The sequence below is a fragment of the Arachis hypogaea genome, chromosome 7, assembly GCF_003086295.3.
Source record: "Arachis hypogaea cultivar Tifrunner chromosome 7, arahy.Tifrunner.gnm2.J5K5, whole genome shotgun sequence".
Classification (NCBI taxonomy): domain Eukaryota; kingdom Viridiplantae; phylum Streptophyta; class Magnoliopsida; order Fabales; family Fabaceae; genus Arachis; species Arachis hypogaea.
Genome location: NC_092042.1, coordinates 5641019 through 5654669, shown reverse-complemented (window position 1 = coordinate 5654669; position 13651 = coordinate 5641019). Strand labels below are relative to the sequence as shown.

Genomic DNA, 13651 nt, shown 5'->3' with positions numbered 1-13651 from the left:
TGGGTTTTTGCCGTGAATGTTAACTTTGCATCTATTGATTTGATTGAAAATTTTTATATAATATAATATGTTGTAAGGGAGCATGTCTTATTAATCTGAAACTTCAAAGACTAAATTGTGACTGGAGTGTAACTTTAGAAACCAAAGTAAGTATTTTTTTTCATTTGTTTCCTTTATATTCTGTATACTATATGTCTATATCTTTCTCCTTTTGGGGACTCTGTGGTCTATGCTCTATACTGCATGTTTATTTAGACTGGTGATTAACAAAACAAGGTGAATATATATATGTTTTTTTTTTTGGTTCTGAAAGCAAGGTGAATACTAATCCTTGTGGGGTGGAAAAAAATATATAAACGGGCTGTGAGGGTGAAAGGCCCAAAAGGTGACTGAATCGGACTCAGCGTCACTAGTGACTTACTCACACTCACTTTCCCTGTGCAACAGAACGAACCAACCAGAAACTTCACCCTCCTGCTCTCGTTTAACTTCCAACTTAAACCCTAGCTCTCTCTCTCTCTCTCTCGCAACCATGGCAGCTATGCTGGTATGTTTTCTCTCTCCCTGTTTATGTTTCTCTGTGAAAGTGCAGTTAGATTGAAGAAAATGTGTGGTGTGTTCTCTCTCTCTGTTTTTGCAGCAACCGCAGATCATACTGCTGAAGGAAGGTACAGACACGTCTCAGGGGAAGGCTCAGCTAGTCAGCAACATCAACGCCTGCACCGCCGTCGCCGACGTCGTCAGGTCCACCCTCGGCCCACGCGGCATGGACAAGCTCATTCACGACGACAAGGGATCCGTCACCATCTCTAACGACGGCGCCACCATCATGAAGCTTCTTGACATCGTCCACCCTGCCGCCAAGATCCTCGTCGACATCGCCAAGTCACAGGACTCCGAGGTACATCACTCTCAACTCACTCACTCACCTCGGCTCAGATCCATCTTCTGGACCTGCATTTTTTTAATTGTTTTTGCTTCTGATGTGTGTCATTGTTAATGTAATTGGAGATTGGAGAATGATTGAATGGTTCTTTCCATTTCGGGTTTAGAAATGCTAGAATATTAGTAAACTAACTAATTTAGAAATGATGATGGAAGGAGGAAACTAACTAGCTTGCTAGTTTAGTAACAGTTATAACTGAATGGCCACCATTATTGTTAATTTGCAGGTTGGTGATGGAACCACCACTGTGGTTTTGCTTGCTGCTGAGTTTTTGAAGGAGGCCAAGCCCTTCATTGAAGACGGTGTTCACTCTCAGAATTTGATTAGGAGCTATAGGACTGCATGCACATTGGTATTGAAATTTGGTTCTTCTGTAGTTGAGATTGTGTCTTGATTTGTGGCCTTGTGTGAGATTCTCATTTCTGATTGATTGTTGGTGTAGGCGATTGAGAAGATTAAAGAGCTGGCGGTTAGCATAGAGGGTAAAAGTTTGGAAGAGAAGAAAAGCTTGCTTGCAAAGTGTGCTTCTACCACGCTCTCTTCGAAACTTATTGGTGGAGAGAAAGAATTCTTTGCATCGATGGTTGTGGATGCTGTTATTGCAATTGGAAATGATGATAGATTGAACATGATTGGAATCAAGAAGGTATGTGCATTGATTGTTTTTGCACCATTGTGTTGGCAGATATGGTGTTGTTCTGAGGTTGTGCTTTGGAAATCGATTTGGTGTTTAATTTACAGGTTCCCGGTGGTAACATGCGGGACTCATTTCTAGTAAATGGTGTTGCCTTCAAAAAGACATTTTCATATGCTGGGTTTGAGCAACAGCCAAAGAAGTTTCTCAATCCAAAGATACTACTGCTAAACGTTGAATTGGAGCTAAAATCGGAGAAAGAAAATGCTGAAATCAGGTGGCCATATTTGAAATTTTATCTGGTCTTTTATTTATTGATACTGCTGAGATTCTATTGAAAGATTAATTGCTTAAATGGATTTCCCTCTATTTCTCGTTTTCTTTACAGATTATCTGATCCATCACAATATCAATCAATTGTTGACGCCGAATGGAATATTATTTATGACAAATTGGATAAATGTGTCAACAGTGGTGCAAAAGTAGTTCTTTCACGATTGGCTATTGGTGATCTTGCTACACAGGTTTTTAATTCTCCAATCTTGGTCAAATCTTATCATACTTTATTCCATATTCTTTGTCCTTTCAGGCACACAGAAATCATTAAACCTTTCCAAATTGCAACTTATGTTGCATGCTTCTTTTTTACTTGCTTTCGTAACAACTTCCAGAGACATTTATTATTTGTCCTATTTTAACAGTATTTTGCAGATCGAGACATTTTCTGTGCTGGTCGTGTAGCAGAAGAAGATTTAAAAAGGGTTGCTGCTGCAACTGGTGGAACTGTACAAACATCTGTCAATAACATCATTGATGAGGTTGTGCATTATTTTTTGGGATTGATCATGGTTTGTGTGTTTTGTATTATATTATTTGCTGAAATTCTTGTGATTTGTTTGCATGAAGGTACTTGGAACTTGTGAGGTTTTTGAGGAGAAGCAGGTTGGAAATGAAAGGTTCAACATATTCAATGGATGTCCATCTGGACAAACAGCCACCATAGTTCTTCGTGGAGGAGCTGATCAGGTGGGTTAGTGGTTGTGCAGTGCCTGTCTATATGTCCTTCTATATAGATCTATCATTTCTTGGATTTATAATTGATTCTCTTACAGTTCATAGAGGAAGCAGAGCGAAGTTTGCATGATGCAATCATGATTGTTCGGAGGGCTTTGAAAAACTCAACTGTAGTTGCTGGTGGAGGTGCTATAGATGTACGTGTCCAAAATTTATAAGTTTGATATCTTGATGAATTATGAATTGATTGATGTGGATGTAAATATGTGGTTCATGTCGACAGATGGAGATAAGTCGATACCTGAGGCAACATGCACGAACAATAGCAGGAAAGTCTCAGCTTTTCATTAACTCATATGCAAAAGCTCTAGAGGTAAGTGTCTCTGGAATTTGAGTATGATGGCTATGGTTGTGGTGTATTATGTGTTATGTTATTATTCTATTATAAGTCATTCAATGCTGAGTAATGGGTGCTTTGATAACTTTCCAACAAAAGCTTCTTTGTTTAATGTCTTAAGTTGTAAAACGATGCAAATCAATGAATACTACTTTTCTTTATTATGTATATTTTTTTTCAGTCAAACTTCAGTGGTACGAAAAGTTGTCTGTAATAATTTTTAAGTTCCAGCATTGTCATGTTCAAAATGAATTAGTATTTTCGCTGAAGATTATGCCTTGCTTTTGGAGCTTGGAATAAGCTGTAGAAAGGGAATATAAAAATATTCCTATAGAATCTTGAGGAACGGGAGGATTTAATCGTAAATATCGACTAATTCTTACGAAGTACAAATCAAAAAGAAGTCTAAAAAAAAAAGATAAATTTCATCTATATCGAATTTGAATATCAGAATAGTAGATATAGTTCTGATTCAATGGGTTAGGTCCACTTACTTTTTTTTTAATGTTTCGAAATTTTATTATTGGAATAATCGAAAATAGCAATATAAAGAAGATATCATTATTCATTAAATAAAAAAAAGAGACTGATAAAAATGTTCTACTTTATAAATAGACTAAGTACTAAATAGACTAAGTAGAAATTGTTTACTAAAATTTGATTATCATTCATTAGAATGATAACAATAGTTTATTACAATTCAGAATTCTATTTTCTACTGAAATTAGACTCTTAGTTTTTTTTTTTTCGAAAAAAGAACAACAACAATATCATATTTGGGGTGTGAACAAAAGGATCCTCTTTTGCATTTTTTTAAATGTTGTGACTATCCTAACTTTTTCTATCTTAGTATTATTCTTTATTCCAAGTCTTTTAGAAGTACTCATTGCATCTGAGACTTTAATTTCTGTACTAAATATTGGAAGCTGGGAAGAAAGCATTATCAATTCAAGTAGTCTGGCAGTTGAATTCACGTTAGAATGACCTTATCTTGAAGTTGCGTCAATAAATACATATTGTAATAGGCATGCTAGATTATGTAGTGTAAGAAGTGAGACATGAAGGTTTTCGTTTTTCCCCTCCCCCTGCCCCTGGTTTTCCCTTCTTATTTTATATTATATTTTTTTTAAATTTTGATGCTTAGAGTTATGGTGTAATTTTCAGGTTATACCCAGACAATTATGTGACAATGCTGGGTTTGATGCGACTGATGTGCTGAACAAACTAAGACAGAAACATGCACTTCCATCTGGTTGGTTGCCATTCCTCCAATATGCATGCTTTTCTGCAATGTCTTAAAACACAATTTCTTTTATGCATGATGCTTGTGTTGTGCTAAAATTTTGCTTGTTTGATACTCATGGATAATTAAGATCATTTGCATAATAAACAATCTTGGCTAATGTTATCGTTTCCTGATTGTTACAGGTGAGGGAGCACCATATGGAGTGGATATAAGCACTGGTGGAATTGCTAACTCATTTACTAACTTTGTCTGGGAGCCTGCAATTGTCAAGGTATCTGCCTGACTTTGTACTCTTATTTTAATGTTTGATGTCAGTGTTGTGTAATCTAATCAACAATTTTGCAGATTAATGCTATAAATGCTGCTACAGAAGCCGCATGCTTAATACTAAGTGTGGATGAAACAGTTAAAAACCCCAAGGTGAATTTCTGACTAGTTCTACAATTATATTTCTCCATCTTTTTAATTATTTCATGTACTATATTTCGATAGAACCATTGATGACACTATTCTCCTATCGACTTATTTCCTCTCCACCATTAGTTTCAAAAAGCTCGAAACACATGCTCTTTAAGCAGCTAGTAATTTGCATACTGCCTTGGACTTGGATTTTTGATATACCTAACTTACCATTATAATAATTATAGTGTCACTGCCAGTCAATTCCTTTGATAGCTATTATCAATTCATCACTAGTTCATTTGATTGCAATTAAAATCACTTCATAGTCCATTTCATGTTCATGATTCGAGCAATGTAAAAAATAGTAAAGTGAATATATTTATAATTTCACGGTATATCAGTAGGAGAAATGTATGTGTTTGGTTTTGAATGTCTCGTCTGCTCAACATGTGTAGTCTGAGAGTGCACAAGGAGATGCTGCCGCAAGTGCTATGGGCGGTAGAGGTCGTGGAGGTGCCTTCCGCGGCCGTGGCCGTGGACGAGGAATGCGAAGATGATGAGAAATGTGGTATAATGGGTTGGCTTTTATCTTAGTTAATTTGTATGTTTGTCTAATACATGGAAGGCCAGTGCATATTTATATCTGCTAGTTGATACTGCTAGAAGCATGCCTTATTTTTTGGATCTACAAATGATGATATGAAATTGTAATGCGGTATATGGGATCATCATCAGAGTGGGATTTGATGGTAACAATTTTCAAGAATTTTGTCGTTACGACATTTACTCATTTTATACGCTGGAGGATTGGGATGGTAGTTAATTTTGCATCTTATTGTTCTTCCCTTGTGAACTAGTGCGTTTTTTTTTTTTTTTACAGTTTTTTGTTTATTTTATTTTATAATTTTTTTTATAATGTTTAAAAGTGGGTTGTAGGCTTGTGGCAGCCACAAATTAGTAAGAATAGGTATTGGAAGTTTATTGTTCCTTATCAAAGCTTTAAGTTAGAAGAAAAGTTGAAGACGTGATAAATATATTCGAGAACATAAATAAGAACGAATTTCATGTGTATTGGATCATTTCCATCTATATATGAGAATCAAAATGTTTTTAATCCTCGATAATGACTGGAAAACAAGCTATTAGTCGCATAAAATCCATGGCTAAAGGTTACTAACATATGATAAAATATCTGCCATATCCCACAAGATTAAGGCATTATACTTGGACTTTTGGATTCTGTTAAATATGATTTTGAGAAACCCTTACAACATAACTAGTGTAGATACAAAAATCCAAGTAGCACTGTGTATCCGTATCTGCACTTTCAAAAGGTTAATGGAATTTATGTAAAGGTTAGTGGCTTTATATTATCCTAGTTAACCAGCAATATGTTTAAAACTCTAATTGCACATAAACCTGGTCAAAGGTTCGGACAAGAGCAATAACAAGTAAAAACTCAATATTTTGATGAATTATAGTATAAAATAAGGAGATGTGGAACAAATGTTAATGCACTTCAGAAAATAAAAAAAAATGTATCGCATCTTAGAAAATGATATGTGATTAGAAGTAACAAATAAATGAATAAATTTTAAACGTACATGTTTTATATAATTTTACTAAAAAAATTAACTTAATTAGCAAATTACCTTTTTAAATCTGAATTTTTAATATAATACATAATAAATGAAGAGTAAAAATTCATTTAAATAATAAAAAGTATGACACTCCTTAATAAAATGCCTTTAATGAATAGCTGGTAAGCTGGAGAACTTTTTCAAGCAACAAATAAAAAGCACAAAAATAAGCAACAACACTACATGGTATGGTAGATTTTAAGCCTCCATATTGTGGGGTTGTAAGACGTGGAATATTAGCCGATCATTTTCCAAACTGATGAATAATAAAATAACAGGTGAAAATTCACATGTAATTATTTTCATATAAAGTTGCTAGTTGAAAATTATTAGATAACAATTTAGCCAAACATATCAAATCATCTAACAGTTCTCAATTAACAATTTTGTATGTGAGTCTCCAACATAATAACATTGGACCAAGTAAAGATTAAAAGTAACAAACCGCCCCAAAACAAAACACAAACATCAAATTGATCAACACAAGATGCATATTCTAAAGGAACGGTTATTCCCAGTAGTATAATCTTAAAATGATATTGCAGATTTTTCTGCAACATACTAACATCAATGTTTTTTGGGAATAAAATTTATAGTCTAAAACATTCTAAGAATTGAAAGACAATTTCTCAAGGATTCACTAAAAACTTCATCATACTACAATTTTAAGTCTCTGAATCCTACCAGCAAGTGGTAACTTGTCTACAGGAATGGCGGCAATATTATCCATCGACGAGGATACTTGGGTCGGCCTTCCTTTCCATCGAATAACTGCAAACACCAACAATGAAACATTCATCAATTAAAATTTTCTAAAAGGTTAACATAAGCTAATCGTTTATATCACATTTGATCCACCACAAACAATAGCAACAAAAGAACTAAATTCAGATAGCCAAGAACAGATAAGACTCTTATAAGTAGCAGATTTCAATCAACATGTTTAACATCATATTGGAATCGAATCTTTCAAAACTCTAAAATCTGACAGTTAGCAAACTTATAATTGTTTTTTATTTACTTAAATATAGTTAAATAACTGCAAACTAGAGAGGGAAACGAAACATACCTTCCTCAAACGCCTGTGCTTTGCAAAAGCCCAGTTGGACATGATCAAAGTAGCAACAAGAAGAAAAATATAACCTGCAACAGTTTGTGTTGCAATGTTGAAACCCAACCACTGATAGATTTCTGTGGTATAATTTGCACAGGTAACAATATTGAAGAGAAATCCGCGAGGGATTTGGTATCCACCGTCCCCCTCAGGTTTGCGAAGACTCCTAAGTATAATGTGGCAATAGAAATTTGAAATTTGCATCACTATGCCAAACCCAAACCCAATCTTCATTTGGAGGTCGCTTACTGGGGTATAATTTGGATGGTTCACATAGTAAGCAATGTAAGACCCAAATGTCCAGTAATATGCGCAGTTGCGGAACACATTGGAAAGAGGAGAAGTAGCATGGCTGAAGCGATGGACGAAAAATGTCTCAAAAATACGTTTGGCATAGTGGAAACACCAATAGTACAAGGCATATGTCTGCACAGGGTGGATGACACGTTCACCTTTGTACCCGAAAAATTGGTAGACAGGGAAATAATAGAAGACTGGATAGAGAAGCAAAGGTCCCAGGTACTCAAAGAAAAAGAGTGTGCGGTAAGAAACTTGAGGGCCTAAGTCCTTGAATACTACAGTTAAGACTCCTGAATTTCCATCAGTATATTCTTTTAGATTCTTCTTGGAATTAAGGACAATGGGCCTTTCCCTTGATCCTGCTGGGACCGGAAGTGTCAAGCGCTGCCTTTCAGGATACTTCTTAGCTGTTAAAGTGAAATTTACAATCATGTTAATGATCAATATAACTCAATGCTGCCTATATAAGCATTTTATCATTTCAAGTGTAGTGAATTAATATTATGAAAAACAATTCTTCTAGTTCACCTACTCAACAAGATTTAGGTTGAATTTCATTAGCCGAAGGTTTCCAAAAGTTTCAAGTTCAACAATATAGCAAAAGACTAGATTCATGTAAGAAACTACTGAAGAAAGACTTGTGAATCTAATAAGTGGTACTAAAACTTCAAGTTCATTTTACAGTGTGAAAAAAGATTAATTCATGCTTTATTTACAAATTAAAAGATCAAAGGAATTTCAACAAATGAATACCTTATTAAACACTAAATAGTAAGCACAGAAATTTTTGCATAAACCAATAAGGCCATAATGGAGAAGCTTACAGTATATCTAGTAATATCTATCAGACATTTTCATGAATCTAGCCCAGATAAATAACCGTGATATTATATTATCTCTAAAATAAAAATTATACACAAAACATAGTGAAGAAAAGCACAAACTCACTCACTTCGTTTGTGAATTTCACGTTGAAGATCTGCTACAGTAGCCTGTGTCAAAGAAACAATGAAATAAACCATAAATTATAACTCTGAAGACAAAGCTCTCAATTAACAAAGATGCACAAAATTGGGAACTTTGGTTTGTGAAAAATTAGGGATATCAAAATCATAAATCAAAACTACCAGTGAACTAAAAATAATAATAATAATTAAAAAAAATAAGAAGAAGAAGAGAATAGAGACATACAGAATCATTGAGCTCAATGCCACCTTTCACAATCTCTCTTCCGCTCCGAGAAACCAAAGTGACCTTCATCCTTGAAACTGAGACAAACCGACTTCAATAAACACTATCAGCAACAAAATCGAAGGATTATATTTAAGATCCAAAAAACCGATATCACACGGAAGTTCCAAATTTCGAATCATACAATTTTGAAGCAGGAAATGGAAAAAATTCGTAGCTTTTTTTGAGAAAAAGTAAAATGGGGTTGCAGGAACTACCAAAAAGATTCGAACTTCAACGAAGGAAGAATTCGATGATTCCAAAGAACGCAACTAACTAACAGAGTTTAGCAGTGTTATGTGCCCAAAAAATAAAAAAAGGAAATAAATTTAAGATACTTAAGAAGAGTTTCCTCAGTGAAAATTGACGAAGAAGAGAAGCATGCAAAATCAATGGCGAGAAGAGAGTGTTACCTGGATTTGGGAAGAGAGAGAGTGTGTGTGTTTTGTGTGTTAGCTAGTTACACACACAAAAAAAGAGTGAGGAAAATGGGGTTTGAAAAATTGGAATTTTTATAATGATAATAATAATAAGTAATTTTAAGGTGAAAGGAAGAAGAATAAATGAAAGTTGTTAATTGGTGTGGTGATGGAGTGGAGATGTTAGAAATTACGGTTGAATGCATGTTATATATTAATTGAATACAGTTGGGGTAGGAGAACTACCTCTTTCAGCTGATCAACTACATTATACCATACCATACCTTACCCTACCCTTACCAATTTCAATTTTTTTATTTATTTATGGTTTTTTTGGTAGATGTTACCAATTTAGTAAGAAATGATGAAATATAATATCTGAACATTTAAAAATAGAATAATTAACAGATTAATTTTTAATTAGTTAATATTATTTTTTTTATTATAAAATAAATTACCTTTTTAATATTATTTTAAAAAAATTTAGAATTTCGAATTTAAAATTTAACAATAAGATATATTTAACAAATATTTTGATATTGTGGTTAGTGATTATTTTTTTTAATACAAAAATAGAATACATAAACGACTTGTGTCATGTTTATATTACATTGTTATCATTTTTTGAGTGAACAAAATATTAAACAAAATTTACTACAAATTTTATGTATTTGGTCTTAAAATAAAGTCCTCAATTTTTTCTTCTTCTTCTTCTTCTTTTCTTTTTTTTTTTTTTTTTTGGTACAATCCTCAAATCTGCATTACTAATCTAAAGTGTGATGGATAAAGGATTATCTTGAGGGGTAATTCAAATTAGGGGCCATGCATATGTAATGGACCTAGGCCCATGTGTAGTGTTGTTAGGCTGAAATTTTTGGTTGAGGATGCAAAGTACCTTGACCAAGAAAAATTAAAAATGGAGTGCGAATTATTTAATATTTATGGAGTGATATTTTATAGTATCCATGATTCCTTTAGAATTCTTGGCTTGGGTGTATGTGAATTACAATGTAACATAATGGAACTTTAAAATTTTTATAAAGATAAAACTGTAATAAATATTTGTATTTAAATGCATGTATTTATATGTATATTTTGTTTTAAAAATCTATCTTAGCAAATAAATGGTAAACATATGCTATTATGTTTATTGTCTTTTGGATGGGCATTTGTTTTGTTAGCAACTTAGCACAAGACAATAAGAAAATCCACACGAAAATACAAAATTATGTCTGGAATAAGTGTCTTTAACAATTAACATGCTCTCTAAATTGAGAGACGGACACACAAAGAAAAAGATATAAAGATATTGTTAATATGCTCCAATATTTAACACAAGAATTTCCAAAATTCTGACTAACTTCTCCTTTATGCTCTTCGTCTTCTTTGTAGAACCAACTGCCATGGCTTCATAGTCCTTCCTGCTCTGTCTGATCTGTTTGAGCTCGTCTTAACAGACATGGTGCCAATATTTTTTTAATTGTTTTTGTTTATGTTGATATTGTTATTGTAGTTTTTCGTTTTGGTTGAAATTTTCTGAAGAAATGGTGGTAGAAAAAAAGAATTGTGGTAGATCGTGAAGGTGGAAATAGTGTGAGAAAGAAAATAAAGATAAAAATATTTTTTTATAATTTGTTTGTATTTAATTTATTGTTAGACAGAATATAAAGATATTAATTTTTGTGTCAATATCTATATATATATCACTTACCATTAAAATCAAATGTAGTCTCATAAACATAAAATAAAGAGAAAATTCTACTCCCCTCTCTTGCGAGATGCTAAAATGACACTTTTCTCCTTTCTATTTTATAAATGTACATTCTCTTCTTTTCTAACTTTTGAAAAAATTTTTCTTTAATCCATTTTAATTTTTTTGTGTTAACTTTATCTATTTTTTAAGAAAAAATAAATAATTTTTTATCATTAAATTTTGCTTACCAAAATACCTTTTAATAAATTATTCTTTTATTGCTTAAATTATATTTTTATCAAAATATTTTCAAAAAAATTAATAATTAAATTATTTTTTAAGATACCTATTCTTCAATAATTTTTTAATTATTAAATTGTGATTTTACTAAAATTTTTGTTAACAATTATTTTTACATTTACTATTAATTTTTTGATATTAATATATATTATTTTAACATTAAATAAAAAATCTTACCACTGGTAATATGTAAACAATTAATATATATTGATATTGAAAAATAATCTTACTAAAATTTTTTATTTAATATTAAAATAATATATATAGATATCAAAAAATTAATAGTAAAATATAAAAAAATTGTTAACGAAAATTTTGATAAAATTATTGAATGGTATTTTAAAAAAAAATAATATAATTATTAAATTTTTTTTAAAAGTAATTTAATCAATAAAAGAATAATTTATTAAAGGATATTTTGGTAAGTAAAATTTAATGATAAAAATATTTGTTAATGGTTTTTTTAAAAAAATATTTTTTTCTTAAAAAATAGATAAAATTAATATTAGTTAATACAAAAAGTTTAAAATTGATCAAAAAAAAGAAATGTATATTTATAAAATAAAGAAGAGAAAAGTATTATTTTAGCGTCTCAAAAAAAGTGAAATTTTAAATGAAATCTTATTACATGACAATTTAACATGCTTTTAGTGAAGACTACTATTACAAAAAATTAAATAAATTTAATTTAAAAAAGCAATTTTTATTGATAAAACTTTTTTTACTAGAATATAATGCATTTATTACAAACTAACTTGTGACTACTACCTACTTTCTACTTAGCTGTGTATCTGTTTCAGAATTTTGACTACTTGATTATGGATGTTGGGTATATGTCAAGTACTTGTTTAGATTTTGACATAGCATTTAATAATTGAATAACCTCAAATGTCTAATTGGCTTTTTCAATTGAAAGTTTAAATGGTCTATACTCTGTATTTTCTTCATAAGAGAATGATAAATGTGTCAATTTTTGTGTGGGGCCATGCCAAATTTGACCCTAGCCTATTGATGATTGCTAATGCTAAATGCCTAAATCATATATAGCTCAACCCCAAACTTTTTTTTTGTCAGGGACCCGGGCCACCAATCTAGCCCAGATCCGAAACAGAAACCCTATTCCCAACCCGACCCGCAGCTCAACCCCAAACTTGGTTGAGTGAGTTGGGTGACTTGGGTCAATGAGAGAGAAGGTCCCTAGCCAAGGATAGATAATTAATTGTCTTTGAAAATTTTGTGTGGAACTATATATGAATCCGAGTAAATTGTGTTCGAAAATTGATTTTTTTTTTACATTTTTAATATTTATGAAAATGTTTAATTATATCATTAAAATATTTTATTATAATATATTAGTTATTTTAACAATGGATTATTTTATTCAAAATTATATGAATTAATATATAAATAATTTTTATTTATAAGAATAATAAGAACAACACTTTCTTTACTAAAATAATGGTAGCAGCTAACATACACTAGCTAGCACAGTTAAAAAATTGTACAATAAATTATAAAACAAAAATAAGAACACAACAAAATTTTTAACTTAAAAACATTTTTTCAACGTGAAATATAAAAATTATGAGTCATCAAGATCTAAAAAATAACTTTATTATAATCAAAATAAGATAAGTGAATCATAAATTATTATACACAATATATATACAACAAGTCAATTAATCTAAACATCAAAGTTTACAAATAAAAACTAATTAAAAAAATGAGAATACCACAAAAATAAAATTATTGTTGTGTGGCCTATAATTCCAACCACAAATTTTTCATTTAAAAATTTTAAATGGTATAAGTAAAAAGTCAGATGTACAGAATATATTGTCTAAATTTAAATTGGCAGATATTTCTACAAAGACGCATAAATCTAGAGCTCTTTTAAGTTAGGGATATATTTGTCTTTTTATTAAAACATTTAAATATGATTCGATTCAAATTGTGTAAATCAATTGGATCGAATCGGGTTTAATAATTATAATACGAACAATCGGGTTTACGATTGTTGTTATAATAAATCGATTTTGTTCTGATTTATTAAAAACAAATTATTAACCGGTTTAATAAAGACGTCCAATAATAACATAACACATGTAAACTCTTTTAAAAAAAAAAAGATATTTTTAGTGTCTTTATTAAAGTGATTTCCATATAAATTTGCTCCCAACCGTTAATAAATTTGTAACGATCCATTTTTTTGTATTTGTAAAAATAGCTTTTTCTGTTCTCTTGTATTAAAAAATTGCTTGTTCTTACTCCTCCCCCAAGGTACGTCACCATACCCTCACCTTTACTGCCACCTTA

At 31.2% G+C, this 13651-nt stretch overlaps 2 protein-coding genes across 6 annotated transcripts; one reads left to right on the top strand and one right to left on the bottom strand.

The window, feature by feature from the left end:
- Nucleotides 1-383: 383 nt before the first annotated feature.
- On the top strand, nt 384-5492 carry LOC112702187 (T-complex protein 1 subunit eta). Its single transcript, XM_025753125.3, has 14 exons — nt 384-547; nt 641-901; nt 1173-1298; nt 1389-1592; nt 1688-1857; nt 1969-2104; nt 2282-2398; nt 2487-2606; nt 2693-2791; nt 2878-2967; nt 4156-4243; nt 4420-4508; nt 4583-4657; nt 5095-5492. Exons 1-14 carry the CDS (start codon nt 533-535, stop codon nt 5194-5196), a joined length of 1692 nt encoding a protein of 563 aa, XP_025608910.1. The 5' UTR covers nt 384-532; the 3' UTR covers nt 5197-5492.
- Nucleotides 5493-6619: 1127 nt separating this feature from the next.
- LOC112702185 (very-long-chain enoyl-CoA reductase) lies at nt 6620-9561 on the bottom strand. 5 transcript variants are annotated; one of them, XM_072199938.1, is made up of 5 exons: nt 9142-9561; nt 8885-8975; nt 8646-8685; nt 7349-8100; nt 6620-7050 (listed from the first exon to the last, which is right to left on the bottom strand). In XM_072199938.1, exons 2-5 carry the CDS (start codon nt 8951-8953, stop codon nt 6982-6984), a joined length of 930 nt encoding a protein of 309 aa, XP_072056039.1. In that variant the 5' UTR covers nt 8954-8975; nt 9142-9561; the 3' UTR covers nt 6620-6981. The 5 variants fall into 5 exon arrangements, with proteins under 5 accessions (XP_072056039.1, XP_025608905.1, XP_025608907.1 ...); XM_025753120.3 differs by having other exon boundaries at nt 8885-8987; nt 9337-9548; XM_025753122.3 differs by having other exon boundaries at nt 9337-9533.
- Between the last annotated feature and the right edge of the window lie 4090 nt (nt 9562-13651).

Excerpts from the sequence above, each read along its gene's own strand:
- LOC112702187 (XM_025753125.3), top strand. Across the intron at positions 902-1,172 it reads CCAAGTCACAGGACTCCGAG|GTTGGTGATGGAACCACCAC; the intron begins GTACATCACTCT and ends GTTAATTTGCAG. Across the intron at positions 4,509-4,582 it reads GGGAGCCTGCAATTGTCAAG|ATTAATGCTATAAATGCTGC; the intron begins GTATCTGCCTGA and ends ACAATTTTGCAG.
- LOC112702185 (XM_072199938.1), bottom strand. The coding sequence starts at position 8,953 with ATGAAGGTCACTTTGGTTTCTCGGAGCGGAAGAGAGATTGTGAAAGGT. Across the intron at positions 8,101-8,645 it reads ACGTGAAATTCACAAACGAA|CTAAGAAGTATCCTGAAAGG; the intron begins GTGAGTGAGTTT and ends TCACTTTAACAG. Across the intron at positions 7,051-7,348 it reads AGCACAGGCGTTTGAGGAAG|TTATTCGATGGAAAGGAAGG; the intron begins GTATGTTTCGTT and ends TGGTGTTTGCAG.